The sequence below is a fragment of the Micropterus salmoides genome, unplaced genomic scaffold (genome assembly GCF_014851395.1).
Source record: "Micropterus salmoides isolate LMB-PRFRI ecotype aquatic unplaced genomic scaffold, ASM1485139v1 Ms_hic_scaffold_21, whole genome shotgun sequence".
Lineage (NCBI taxonomy): Eukaryota > Metazoa > Chordata > Actinopteri > Centrarchiformes > Centrarchidae > Micropterus > Micropterus salmoides.
Window position 1 is genome coordinate 12983839 of NW_024041262.1, and position 13490 is coordinate 12997328.

At 41.9% G+C, this 13490-nt stretch overlaps 2 protein-coding genes across 2 annotated transcripts; both read right to left on the minus strand.

Moving 5' to 3' along the window:
* Positions 1 to 340: 340 nt before the first annotated feature.
* prodh2 (proline dehydrogenase 2) lies at positions 341 to 7235 on the minus strand. Its single transcript, XM_038736276.1, has 11 exons — positions 7077 to 7235; positions 6433 to 6872; positions 5465 to 5655; positions 4469 to 4595; positions 3951 to 4022; positions 3732 to 3812; positions 3355 to 3498; positions 3058 to 3224; positions 2721 to 2831; positions 1707 to 1795; positions 341 to 731 (listed from the first exon to the last, which is right to left on the minus strand). The coding sequence occupies exons 2-11, from the start codon at positions 6661 to 6663 to the stop codon at positions 556 to 558; spliced, it is 1389 nt and encodes a 462-aa protein (XP_038592204.1). The 5' UTR covers positions 6664 to 6872; positions 7077 to 7235; the 3' UTR covers positions 341 to 555.
* Positions 7236 to 8165: 930 nt separating this feature from the next.
* Positions 8166 to 13490, minus strand: tbx6 (T-box transcription factor 6). The gene is made up of 8 exons (XM_038736277.1): positions 12967 to 13490; positions 11965 to 12178; positions 11364 to 11631; positions 11110 to 11253; positions 10795 to 10865; positions 10625 to 10683; positions 10217 to 10505; positions 8166 to 9623 (listed from the first exon to the last, which is right to left on the minus strand). The coding sequence occupies exons 1-8, from the start codon at positions 13034 to 13036 to the stop codon at positions 8378 to 8380; spliced, it is 2361 nt and encodes a 786-aa protein (XP_038592205.1). The 5' UTR covers positions 13037 to 13490; the 3' UTR covers positions 8166 to 8377.

The following is a 13490-nucleotide window of genomic DNA, read 5'->3' on the forward strand; positions in this document are numbered from 1 at the left end:
TTGCTTCAGAGCAGCTTGAGAAGTTTAATCGTTAAAAGAACTGGTGGAAATCTGTTTTTTAAATCCACACTGAACCTTTTCAACGCTGTCATTACCAGGTTTTGGATCATCATGTATTATCTCATACATTTATGTAGTTTGTTATTATAAAACAAAATATACTGACTACTGTTTCTATTGTGCATCAGAAAAATTACACGTATGTGAAATGCATATTTTTATAAGCCCCTGTACGCAGGATAAGCAGTTGACGATGGATGGATGGATGGATTTTTATAAGCTGTCCATCAAACTAATAAAGCAACATATTGTTGCACACAGTTATTTAGATCAAAGCTACTTTACCAATTGCAAGTAAATTTATTTTATAACTTTCATATAAACACTTCACAGATAGTGTAAGTGTAAGCCTACATGAAATTAAACTTTAATGTTGTTCATTTGCCCAACAGTGTTCTCATGTGTCTTCCTTATTCTTCATCATTTCCTGATTGGGAGCCTTAATGTGACCACACCAGTGCCTCTTCTCTGATTTCCCTCTGGGCTGGTGGCCTATTAGCTGCCTCCCCTCAGACTCAGTCTCCTGTAGAGCTCTTGCCTAAGCAGGTCCCTCTCTTTGCGGATTCCCTGCAACACGGTGCGGTTCTCCTGAGCCCTACGCACCAGGTAGGGCAGTGTGTCTTCCACTGAGCCATACGGCACTGACTTGTATACGGCATAACCCTCCTTAGCTGGAGGAGGGAGACATGGAGAGATGAAAGACAGCATGTGAACATAGGCTAATAATCATCAGGACTGCTAATAAATCATCTCATCCTCCAGATATTGCCATTCAATAGTCCACCTATCTGAGCCATCACTGTCACTTTCAAATCCTACTTTTTCAAATGTAGAAATGATCATGATGCTGCACACAGCACTTAGGGGGTCTCGTATGTCTAGGAGGTCCAACACATCTGATAGTTTCAAAATGTGTAAAAATAAACAGATGATAACTAGGGTCACAGCCAAAACCTGTGTTTTCAATTGTGACCGTTAACAAATTTACACCTCTTACGAGCAAAATATATATGCAGAAGTATAATTCCCAAAACATATCAGTAGTAGACACTTAAAAGAATATATGTACAAAATATGACAATTCTATCTGTTAATTAAGGTGTTTTACTTACTACTTTTTGTAGTAGTCTGAAGAAGACATCTTCTTCCAGGTGTGCAAGAAGGAAGTAAACTAATCTGGTCATGTGACCTTTCACACTAGTCACATGATAATCATAATGATGATAATGATCAATTTTAATCAAGACAATCTATTTTTTCATTTAAAAGTTGAATTTCTTGCCCAAAGCCAACAATACAATTTTTAGAGCTTCAGAAATAACAAATGTGACTGGTGGGATTAAATGGGATAATACCTAGGCTATTTTTGTCACTTGCCACATGTGGAGGATATTTCCCACACAAATACACCCTTAACACCAGAATTAGTTTTGGTACAGCATCACTTTATGATTTTGGGTGAGAAGGTGGGTAATTTCAGCATCCATAGCAGTTTTAAAATGAAGAGAGTTTGGGTGACCAGAGCTGCTGTCCTACAACTGAAAGTTTGCATGTTCAGTCATTAAAGCAGTCATGTGTCATTGAATAAGACACTTCTTAAAGTGTAAAATGTAAATGTAAAGGATGCCAGTTGAGGCAAAACTCACCCAGTGTGAGGGAGACGTGATCACACATGCCCAGCAGCTGGCCGAAACACACTGAGCCTCCATCTTTGTCAATCCCCAACTCCTCCATACTGAAAATGAAATGCACAGTAGCCACATCTTACACAGCAGTAGTACCCAACCTGGGGCTCGAGACCCCCACTAGAGATGGCAAGATAAATTTGAGGGGTACTTCACTGATTTTGCATTGTACTCCTACAGTTTAGTCAGTACAGTTTTAAAAAATAGAATCAAAATTGATGCAACAGAACCAGAGGTGCTGTCTTTATTATGCCACACTTTCTTATTCCTTCTCAAAGACTAACGCCTACATTACCCACAGTGCAACTCGACTGCCAACAGTTCAGTCAGAGATTCGGGTGTGTTATCTAGCCCTCAAACCAGTGTTGAGGAGTGAGCTACAGGGGCCTGGTAAGCTCACTTTTTTCCAACTCCACTCCAGATTTTCTTTATATTTTCAAACTTGTTGTCGTCTGCCCTAAACCAATGCTTACTCAAGTCATGTCACTTGAGGCAATTTATCAGATTTTGTGCAGCTTCCTCTTGGAGCCACAAAAAACTTTGTAGGCTACAACTTTTCATAATGCAGTACTTCCCATGACCTGTCAACAGATTTTAATGAGTAAAATCAGAGTTCCCCTTTAACAGAAGAAGGAATCAGAAAAACAAATGAATGCTACACAAGGTTTCTTTAGACTTCTCTCCAATGTTTAGTTTGTTTTCTGTAAATTACTGATTTATTTCACAGTTAAAGGGACTCAAATTATTCTAAAAAAACAAGGAAATAATAAATTGTTTAATGGGGTCACAAGTCAAAAAGGTTCGGAACCATGAATACACAGCAGCATCAAGTGACATTCAAGTGAAGGTAAGATCAGACCAGACCAGAGACAAATATTTCATTATAGTGGCCCTGTATGTACCCTCTCAGATATAATAGTTATCTAGTGTAAATGACATCAAGTCCCATATGATTTTTACTTCATGTGGTCTAACCGTTTGGCAGCTCGTCTCACTGACTCCTCGTTGTGAGAGGCGACTATGATCTTGTAGCGCTCAGGTCTCTGTGATATGACTTCCAGCATCACATCCAGCAAGCTGTTGTAACTGCACAGACACAAGTAAACAGATAAAATGTGTTGAAGTCAAGTTCACTGTCAGAAATTATCTGTGTGTGGGAAGTTATTGTGCAACAACCTTCACCCCATTAATGCAGCAGATAAAAATGTTTTGAAATAAATCTAGTGTTTGAAGTGTTTCATGTAGTTTATTTTTTATAGTTGTCCAGATGCATTTGCCTGGTTGTGATAAATGACGGCTGCCTCTTATCCACCTGTCATTGGTGTCTTCCCAGCACTGGTGGACCGGATCTAGACGACCCTCTTTCTCTGCCAGCCTCCTCTCTTTGTCCATGTATGCTCCTCTTACCAGCTTGACCCCCAGACAGAAACTCTCATCCTGGGACAGACGCAGAGCTTCTAACAGGAGGGACCTGGACTCCTGAAAGACACAGACATTGATGGGAGTATTTGATGATGGCTCCTTTATAGAACAAAACTACTGATCTTATGGTATTCAGTGCAATTAAAATAAATATTTTGATATTTGTAAAAATGAAAAACATATTTGCCTTCAGGTAACACTGATATGTGTTCCAAATCCAGGCGCCATCTTTGTTAAACTTCTTCATCATCGCCATTGTGACAAGAGAGAGGGCGGGGTTCATGTATGTGTACTCGGCATCAACCAGGACTCTGACTTTGTTCACACTTGCCTAAAAGAACCCACAATAAATCTTTATAATATAAAATGAGTAATAATATATAATACTTTGGTCTCTATACTTATTTAAATGACTGCATTAAAACTAGCACAGTAAAGTCTTAGAGCTTAAAAATAAATAGTCACAACAATTCAAGTAACTAATAATTAAGAATTTCACAATAATATCACTTTGATGCAATTCTCCCATGTAATATACATTTCCAGGGGCCTTCACATCTGTACCTCTGCTATTGTGTTGAGTCTCTGCAGGCCACAGAGGAAATGGGCAACTTCTCTTTCATCTAAACCAAGGAAGCTGATTGGCTGAAAGAGGCAGAGGTCATTCAACATATCATTTAACAGCATCCCCCTCACCAACACTGTACAATTTAATGTAAATATGAACTGGGGAAAACGAAGACATCTGTCAAACTGGGTTATTTTGGTTTGCTTCTGACGCACCTCTCCATCCATAGCTCTGACAAGGAGATTCAGGTCGTATGGTTGTTGTGCGATGAGGGTCGTGAGTTTCACCTTGATACAAGCAACACACGCTCATCAGTGAGAAGAAAGAGACAATTTCTACGCTGAATAAAAAGAAAGAGTAGACACTGGGATGGACATTCAAGAAAAAGCCGGAACAGCTGTGCACACATCAAACACTAAAATGTGGACTCTTATCTTTGTTTCCCACGCATTTGAACTACATTGAACTGCTGTAAGGCTCAGGTCCACCACACAGTGTGTCAGGGTTCTCATCAACTCAAAAACCTGGAACATTCACAAGCGTTTCACGTTTAACCAAAATGCTCTGAACTACCATTTCAAAGTTTATCAAAAATGTCTTTCTTGACATCTCTGCATAATGACATCTAATTTACAGTAAATATGTTAGAAGCAGTTAAATTGAAAATGGCCTGGGGAGAGATTTTCTACAAACTTTATGAATGGTGACTCTGAGATGGAAAACGTTGCCTTACACACAGCTCCGGGCTGAGCAGGGCTGTGATCTTCAGCTGCATCATCGGGTCTTTACTCCAAGCGTTGCTGTGGGACATTCGTACACATTCCAACATGGCCTCCATATTGTCCTCATATCTCTTCTCTCTGGAGATAGATGCAAAAAACAAAATAATGCACATCACTTTTCAACATGCAAGAGTAATTCACTTTAAAAGAGCAGGGCAGAGATTTGTGTTTCTAGTGGAGCTGAGGAGCAACATGTCAAACTGGGAGAGAGGTCCTCATTTTGGCCTTATGTGCTTCACTTCAGATACAGAGTCTTACATAGGCTGATTTGTGGTAGCTGAAACAAATAATCTCTATCTATCTTTGCGTCATTAATCAGCACTGGCGTAACGTAAATTCCAGCCCTTAAAAAACAGTAGACTTCCTGAATCAGCACCTCATTTGCAAAAATAATCGATTTAACAGGCAACCGCACAGGCAAGACCACACTTTGTTACCACATAGTGAAGACAACAGCACTGTGGAACTTACACTCACAAACCAACAGGCTATCAACAGGTTTTCACATGTTATCTGCCAAATGTATTAAGCAATATGTGATTGACATCCTAGGAGGGCGTGCGTGACCACATCAATGTGAGCACATCAGTGTGACTGCCCATGAGGGGAGCACACTGGAGCAAAAACCAGTGCACCGCTATTTCTTCCATCCTCTAGTTTTCTTTGAGCATAATCAGCTTCCATTGATTTAAATGTTTTGTGAAATGTCATTGTGCATTCACCTGTTATGATTTTGATGTTTTTGGTTTTGTTCATCTCTTTTCTAAAATAGTGTTTTGAGAAAATCTGGTCAGCTGGTGCATAAATTACGTAAATTAAGTAAAAGTCAAGATCAGATATGATTAAAACTAAGATTAGACAAATATTTATTCCTCCACTTCTTTTACAACTGATCCAACTGATGAAAAGGAGTCTGAGCACACTGCCTTATTAAAAATGTGTCTTACCCAGTGCTTTCTCCCAGATCCTCCTCGATTGGTACTGCCAGCATGGGCCTGAGTCCCAGCGAGCTCATCTTCTCCATGGACTGAGAGATCTCAATCTCGTTCTCTCCGGCCACAAACTGGGCATACACAGTGGGCCGCAGCAGCAAGGAAAACCCCCTCTTCCCCAGGAGGGTGCGTGATGCAGACATCAACTAAAAGAAGAAGATAAGAAGAATATAAGGAAGATGGAAGTGGATGGGGCATGGTGGTTCGGTGGATAGCGCTGTGGCCTTACAGCAAGAAGGTGGTGGGTTCAAACCCTGGTTGCCCCCGCCTTTCTGTGTGGAGTTAGTTTGCATGTTCCCCGTGGGTTCTCTCTGGGTGCGCTGGCTTTCCCGCACCGTCCAAAGACATGCAGCTTACGTGTGAGTCTGACTAGTTGTTTGTCTATGTGTGACATGGAAGAGGAGGGATACTGGACATGGTCACCTACAATCCTGCCTTATGTATCCTTTTGACAATAAAAATAAGGAATCAGATAAGATAAACATTACAGATACCAAACCGGGGAAATTTGCTTGTTACAGCAGCTCAAGTCAAAAGAAAAGAGTGATTGAGAGATAAATAAAAACAAAAATGATTTTACACTATGTACACCTTTCACTTACACAGATGTAGATGGATAATAGAAATGGATAATTGCATGGGTTAAATATAAAGGATATATAAATATATATTTACACAAAAATGATGATAAAATATCATAGATATAGTATATATCATAGATATGATTAAAATGTATATGTAAATGTGATATTATGTATCAATAATATGAATAATATATTTATAAATCATTCATCCCAACACACAGTCAGTGCTTTGACAACATTCATGTTAATGCCTCACTCAGTCTTTCCTCCATTTACTCCTTACTTATTCATCTGATTTTCTTCCAAAAAATTATCATGAGTGGCGAACTCAAGTCTTACCTTCCCACAGTTGTTAACCAGTGCAGGGAAGGAGCAGAGGTGGAAGATACCCAGAGCACGGAGCAGCTCACCCAAACTCTTCACCCTGAAGGCACTGGGATCCTCAAAAGCCAGAGGCGTTGACAGAAGGTCGGGCTGCTTGACCTCCACCGTCCTGGAGGCCGCAGTACTCAGTAGCCTCAGCGACAAGAGATGAGGGAGTGAGGGACGCAAACGACAGGACATCATCATCTCTAACAGTGTGTGTGTGCTTGTATGTTACTGACGCAGCTTGTTTCTGGTGTCTCAGTGATTTGAATTGTTTGTATAAATCTTCCTTTGTTGTTATTTTGAAGTGTGTACCGTCTCTGAAATGCGCATTAAACAGAAATACATTGATCCAGATTGTCAGAGCCTGAGTGGTCAGCTCGGGAAGACGTGAGGTCCTCTCATGTCAGAACCTGAGAAGGAGAAGGCAAGAATAGCAGCAAAATTTGTATCAATCATAGAAAAACTAGTTTCTTTTTTAAAAACAACACTTAAGGAGATCAGTAAGTAAAAGCCAGGAGTCAGGACACTTTGAGTTAGGCTACTCCAAAAGCAACAAACACACCTGAAACAGACAATAAAATTGCAAAAGAAAGAAGTCAGTAGAAACACCTTACCCTCTTTCCTAAACGTGACACTCAGAAGACTTAAATGATGAAGCTAAGCAGGTGCAATTTGGGGGGTTTGTGAGTGGAGCAGTAAAATTCTTCATCTTTTGGGTTTCTCACTGGTTAATAAGTGACTACTTGGAAATTTGAGCAAACATCGAGTTGACCCTTAGCATTAACCCACAAGGGTTCACTTGGTTTTGCGTAAACCTAATGGACATCAAAAGCTCACTTTGTCATGTATAAAACATTTGTCTTGTTAAATCTGGCTTTTTTCACTTTGGAATAAATTAGGCTATAAAAGGCTATCATAGGCTGTGATTAAAGATTCAGAGAGGTCAGTTGTATTTTGAGATCTTTTTGCCAAAAAGACCAAGCAAAGCAGCCAGGAGAGGAAATGATTAACCGCTGCCTGCTGCCATCCTTGTCATATATCTCTGACATGACAGACTAAAAGTCCTCTAACTTTACACGCAGGCCACTCAAATCTTTATTGAAAATATGAAAATATTTGAAATGAAAAGGAAAATTCTAATAAATCACAACATGATTGATGCTGTCATTCCCAACTTTAAAGGCTTGGGGGCTCCTGAGACATTCAAGTAATCATGCAGAAATTAAAAGAAGTCCAAGACAATCATGACAATCTGGTAAAAAGCCTTTATTTCATCTGGCCTGTCATAATTTAAATATGAAAACTACTGTCCATCTGAAGCAGTTTGGTGAACAAAAGCATGCTCTTCTTGTAGGTAAAAGTGGCAACTGTCTAAATTAAAGGAAAAGTTTGTCATTTAGGGAAAAATTCTTGTCGAGATTTAGGTGAGAAGATCGATACCACTCTACTGTCTGAGAGCGGTGTCAATCTTATCAGCTAACTCTTGGCAAGAAAAAGCGATTTATCATATTTCCCAAACCTTTAACATCTGAACATTAACTGAAAGATCTACATGCTAGCAAATACAGAGAACCCCATTTTAATTCTATATAGTCACTAAGCTGGTTCACTGTTACAGTTGAAAATAAATTAATCACAAAAGCCTGAAACATGAGACATTTTTATTTTATTTTTCACACTGGAATGGATATTTGAAAAGAAAATCTTCAACAGCTATTTACAAATTGGTTAAAATTCATTAACCTGTTTATCAGCTGAATTATTGGGAAGACATACACACACACACACACACACACACACACACACACACAAAGTCACACACGTTATGCTACTTAAAGTAATGCTACACATTGATGAAAAAAACTAAAAGCGCTATCAAGCCAAAACATTTAGTCAACATTAACTTTCCTATGTTTTAAAACACAGCTCTTGTGCTCATATCCAGGTAGGACCCTTGGGGGTGGGCGTGGCCATGCTGGTGTTGCCGGTACAGATGCCTGAACGGGATGGAGAGCGGTGAGTGAGGGTCCTGACAAAGCCTGAGAGAGTAGGACGGAAAGGCGGGGTAGAGGGCTGGGGGAGGGGTGGAGGAGGGAAGACTGGAGGGGAGTGATGGATCCAGCGGAGGGAGAAGAGACGGGTGGTGCAGAACCATCTCTGGGCGGTAGGGGGATGCTTGATTGAACTGTGGGATGGCACCCATTTCAACTGGAGGGTAAGAGGAGGGGCAGGAGGAAGTACGGGGATTGGGCAGGTTTTGAGGATGGGCTGTTTGTGTCATTGAAGGAGCAGAGGTGACAGACTGCTGGAAAGACGAGGAGACAGCCAAGCAAGAGGAGGGTTGGAAAGGAGGGTGAGGAATGGAGGATGATGGATGAGCGAAGGAGGAGGGTGGGAAAGGAGCTTGGGATTGGTGGCTCAGGTTTTGGAGGTGCAGGGCAGGGTGGGCAGAGCTGGGAGGCACATTCGCAAATGACAGATTTTGCATGTGTGGTGGGAAAGAGGGGAAGGCAAAAGATGAGGGGGCACCATGAGTGGGTAGAGAGTATGGCAGACTTGAAGCCAGTGGGTGGTTTTTGTTGGGGAGAGGCTGTGTGGTAATTGGAGCAGGATTAGGATTTGCATGAAAGTTATTTGGATAGATAAATGCTGCTGAGCTTTGATCGCTGGGCGCATCATTTCCGCTGGCAACAGGTTCACCCTGCATCGGCTGACCAGGTTGGGTGAGCAGAGAGTCAGCTGATATTTGGTCCTGCAGACCTGACTGAAATGTGGAATCTAGGGCAGGAAAAGAGGCATCTGTGGGTGTATGGGGGCTGATTGCCTCTGGGATGGTGTGATAAGTGTTAGCAGAGGGGGAAGAGGAGGACAGGAGTGGCTGTGGTGAGGAGGAGTTAGAAGGAGGCGGAGTGGGGAAGGTGAAGGAGGTCTGCTGCAGTAAGGGAGTGGTGGAGGAGGAAGAGGAGGAGAGCGTGGGGGAGGAGGAAAGAATGGTGGGATAGTCGATAGGAGGGATGGAGGGCTGAGGATCGGAAATATCGGAAGAGTCGGGGGTGGGAAGGGAGGAGAAGGAGGAGGATGATGGAGGAAGAGGAGCTGAGGGGAAACAGGAGTTGGCCTGAGCATCAGTGAAGTTGGAGGTGTAAGCTGTAGTGTCTGATCTGTGGAGAGGAAAAGAAACAGAGATATATTTTAGTGATGAAAAGACTAGTTGCTTGATTGATTAACTTAGCTTAGCTTAGCTTAGCATAAAGACTGGAAACAGGGGGAAACAGCTAGCCTGGTTCTGTCCAAAGGTAATGAAATCAGCCAACCAGCACCTCTAAAGCTCACTAATTACGACGTTATATCTTTTGAAGTCATCATCGCCAGTGATGACAATACGCCACCCTTGAACAGTGGCCAAGAGCCAGGCTAGCTGTTTCCCTTTACATCCAGTCTCTGTGCTAAGCTACGCTAACTGTCTCCTGGCTATAGCCTAAGATGTAGCCAACACACAAGAACAGTATCGATCTTCCTGTCCCACTCTCAGCAAGAAAGCAGATAAAATTATTTCCCAAAATGTATATACACTAATAAAATATGTTCAGTGATTATATGATAAAAACATACACAGTGCAATAAGGTGTTTAATTTATACAAGAATAATGAAGAAATTAGACTGAATATGTCAGGAGAACATTAGACCTACTATGTTCTACCTGTGAAAGTGTATGCATGTGTGAATTAGAGCATTCTCTTTCTGCACACCTACCGTTCAATCATACTATTTGCCACCTCGCCTCCCACTCTTTCCTGCATCCCACCAGCCATGGAGATGCTGATATCAGACATCTGGGATGCTATGAATGCATGGCCGAGGTCTAGCGCATGCTGCGGGACCAGCGTGTCCTGATAGGAGGCCTCCTCTGGTCTGAACCCGCAGGAGGGGTCAGGCAGTGGTGGCATAGAGGCCAGAGCGAGGGCCTGCAGGTCTGTGCTGGTGGTAGTGGTGGTTATGGGTTGCGGCAGAAGCTCAGTAGAGTCGCATGGGTCACAGTTCACTAAGAGAGACAGATAGAAAAGTGTTAGAATATGGCAATTCAATGCACTGTAGGGAGTAACAGTCACATCAAAATAAGGTAATGACTTAAAGTGGCATAAGTCTGGTAATCCAACTCACCGATATCCAAGGTTTCTGTCAAGTCAGGTATTTTGCGCTTCTGTCTTGCATCTCTTTGTCTGCAGAGGAAAAAGAAAAGGAGTGTAAATCCTCCACAACATGCATCACACAAGAGGTGAAGTGTATGCATCTGTATGTGTGTTTCTGTGTGGACATTTGTTGTGAATTACTTTTTGCTGTTCATGCCGTCCTCTCGGAAGCCTTTAGCAAAGGGGTTGGAATTGATCTTTAGCTCTGTGATCTGAAAAAAAACCAACAAAATGTTTACAGCCAGTTTACATTCTCTCTATTTCTGTTCTTTGCTCCCATTTTCTTGACCTTGCACCGAATCTTCTATATATATATATATCTAGTATTGCTCAAAGAAATATGGTCAGGGCTCTGCGACTCTGCTTTTCGTGACGTGGTGCGTAGAGAGTCACTGCAAGTTATTTTGGACAGAATCATTAGCCTTTTTTTGATAAATAAATGTAGCATTATGTCACCTTGTTGTTCTGGTAGGCAGTGACTGTGATAAACTGGGTCTCAGGGAAAACGAAGGAGTGCTGCCCTCCGCCCCACCTCAGCATGTCTCTGGCTTCAATTACATGAAGTCTGGGCTGGTAGCGATGCAGCGAGTGCAGGATTATCTGAAAAAAAAAAGAAAATTGATTGACTCAAAATACATCATAAAGATAAAATCTACCAGTGATGGTTTTGTACTGTATTTGTGCTGGGTCAGTCCGTCTGCAGTACTTACATGTCCCTGTGTGTCCAGTGTGTTGTTGGTGAGCTTGGCGTAGTGAAAGGAGATGGTGCGGCCCTGCCAGTGAGAGCCCGTGGCAGGTGAGTCTGGGTGGATGAAAACGCGGTCTGGTAGCCTCGCTTCTGCCCCGCCAACAGCCTGCCAGCCACCCCCTTGGAAACGGTAACGGGAGTTGTCTGCCGGGATGATGTCCAGGAGGAGGATGTAACGGAGAGATGGGTTCAGGCCTGAGAGCTTCAACCTCAGCCCGGGGAACATTCGTCTATGAGAAGGAGGGACAGTGGACAAAAGTTAGATCAACTTTTAGTAGGTTCTCTAATGGGCAGCTTGTTCATCCCATGTATTAATGTATGTGCTGTTTAAGGCTGTATTTTATCCAGTAGCCTACTCTGCCTTTTAAACTACACAGTAGCAGTTCATGTTGAGAGCAGAGAGAGGAAATGTAGGCCTACTTTATAGGAAACTTGAAAGGAAGTGGACAAAAAGCAGAAAGGATTTAAGAGAGGACATTAGCTGAATGGTAACTACAGGCGGATTAAACGTTTAGATAGAGACAGAGAGTTGGGTCAAAGGTCAGTGCACTATATTCTCTCACCTGCCCTTCTTTGTGATGATCATCTCTGTGCCCACCGAGCTGAACTGTTTCCATAAAGACGCGTTCTCCAGCTCCATCCTCACCTCATCTTTTGGGGTTTTGGTGGCAGGCTCGTTGGGGACAGGGGGAGGGGCCAGCACCCTCGGTGGCAGGGCTTTGGCCGCCATGTCACAGGCAGTGGGGAACAACGGCATGTGGGCTGGAGCCTGTCGGTCTGTGGGAACACACAAATCTAGGATAAAATAGTTGAAATGAAGCAAATACAGATGCATATATTTCATATTTTTGCATTGTACCTGTGAGTCATCAGTTGGACAAACCCAAGGACCAATTACTCAATCACTCAAAAAAATACATCTGGCTGACAAGCAACTAAACAAATAAACGTGTGAATCCAATATCTCTCATGTTAAAATATTTTAATGCCGTTAATGTTTCATCAAAGCTAAATGAATCAAATGTCTTAAGGTACAAAGTAGTACTGCCACTACTCTCCAATTCAAGAGTTGTCTTGGAGCATAGCCGGTCTAAAGGTTGCACACAGATGCCCCATCATGCCCGCTGACTTTGCTAAATGATGGTTGTTAGCTGTTAAATGGTTCAATATATATTTGTTAGTATTTTAATGGTTCACTATGGATTATCAATCCTCCCTTCCTCAAGGGTGATTTAAGTCCCATGGTTTTCCAAAATGTAACTCACTCTGACCAGTTTCATTTTGTTTTGGCCCTTTCTATGTTTATATAATTTCTTGATAATATTCTCAATATTTTGCTTTTGTGAAAAATTATGTACACACTTCTGTGTTGCATTGCTTGGGAGATGGTTATAGCCACACCCATAAGAGGAACCTGACTACTCATTAAATGACACAAACCTGGGTTACTTTAGTATTTCAAAAGTACACAATTAGAATATTGGATAACCATTCAAGATTTTAAAAGAAAACTGTCTAAAGCATTTTTTTCATGGATGCCCAGTCTCTCCACACGCTCCTCTCACCTCTGTAAAAGCAGTCTCCAATCCTTTGTGGTCCCATAGTCAAACTGGGGTACATCTCCATGCTCAGCATTGTCCTTGTTTGTCCCTTTGCTCGCCCTCTTCACCTGCTACAAAGGAACATTTCCCTCCTCAACTCTGTTTGTCTCCTCCTCTGTTTCCTTGTACAGATTTAGGTAACTAGGTGATATCAATATTCTGCTTTACAGGAGACTTTGTCTTAAAGTGTTCTGTTCTTTCTTGCCTGTATTTCTGTTCTTATCCCTCTGCTGTTCTTTTCTAAATGTGCCCACAGCTGTGACTTGCTCTATTAAATAGGTGTGTGGAGTTTCACACATAAGGCCAAATGGCCCCCTTTTTGTTCACACTGCTCTTCATTTCCCTCCCTGTCTCTCCTCACTATTCCCTCATCTTCCCTTCTGTCCCTGCTGCACAAACACAAACACTCAAATATAGGGTTTCCTTTAGTGTCTGGTAGGAAAAGTTATGTTATTTGTGTTTTTTTATGTTAGAGTTAAGTACCTTTA

Coding starts and splice junctions, on each gene's coding strand:
- tbx6 (XM_038736277.1), bottom strand. CDS start 13,036: ATGCTGAGCATGGAGATGTACCCCAGTTTGACTATGGGACCACAAAGG. Junction 11,254..11,363: donor CACTGGACACACAGGGACAT/GTAAGTACTGCA, acceptor TTTTTTTTTCAG/ATAATCCTGCACTCGCTGCA. Junction 10,866..11,109: donor CTGCCTACCAGAACAACAAG/GTGACATAATGC, acceptor GTTTTTTTTCAG/ATCACAGAGCTAAAGATCAA.
- prodh2 (XM_038736276.1), bottom strand. CDS start 6,663: ATGATGATGTCCTGTCGTTTGCGTCCCTCACTCCCTCATCTCTTGTCG. Junction 4,023..4,468: donor TGCTCAGCCCGGAGCTGTGT/GTAAGGCAACGT, acceptor GCTTGTATCAAG/GTGAAACTCACGACCCTCAT. Junction 2,832..3,057: donor TGGGAAGACACCAATGACAG/GTGGATAAGAGG, acceptor GTGTCTGTGCAG/TTACAACAGCTTGCTGGATG.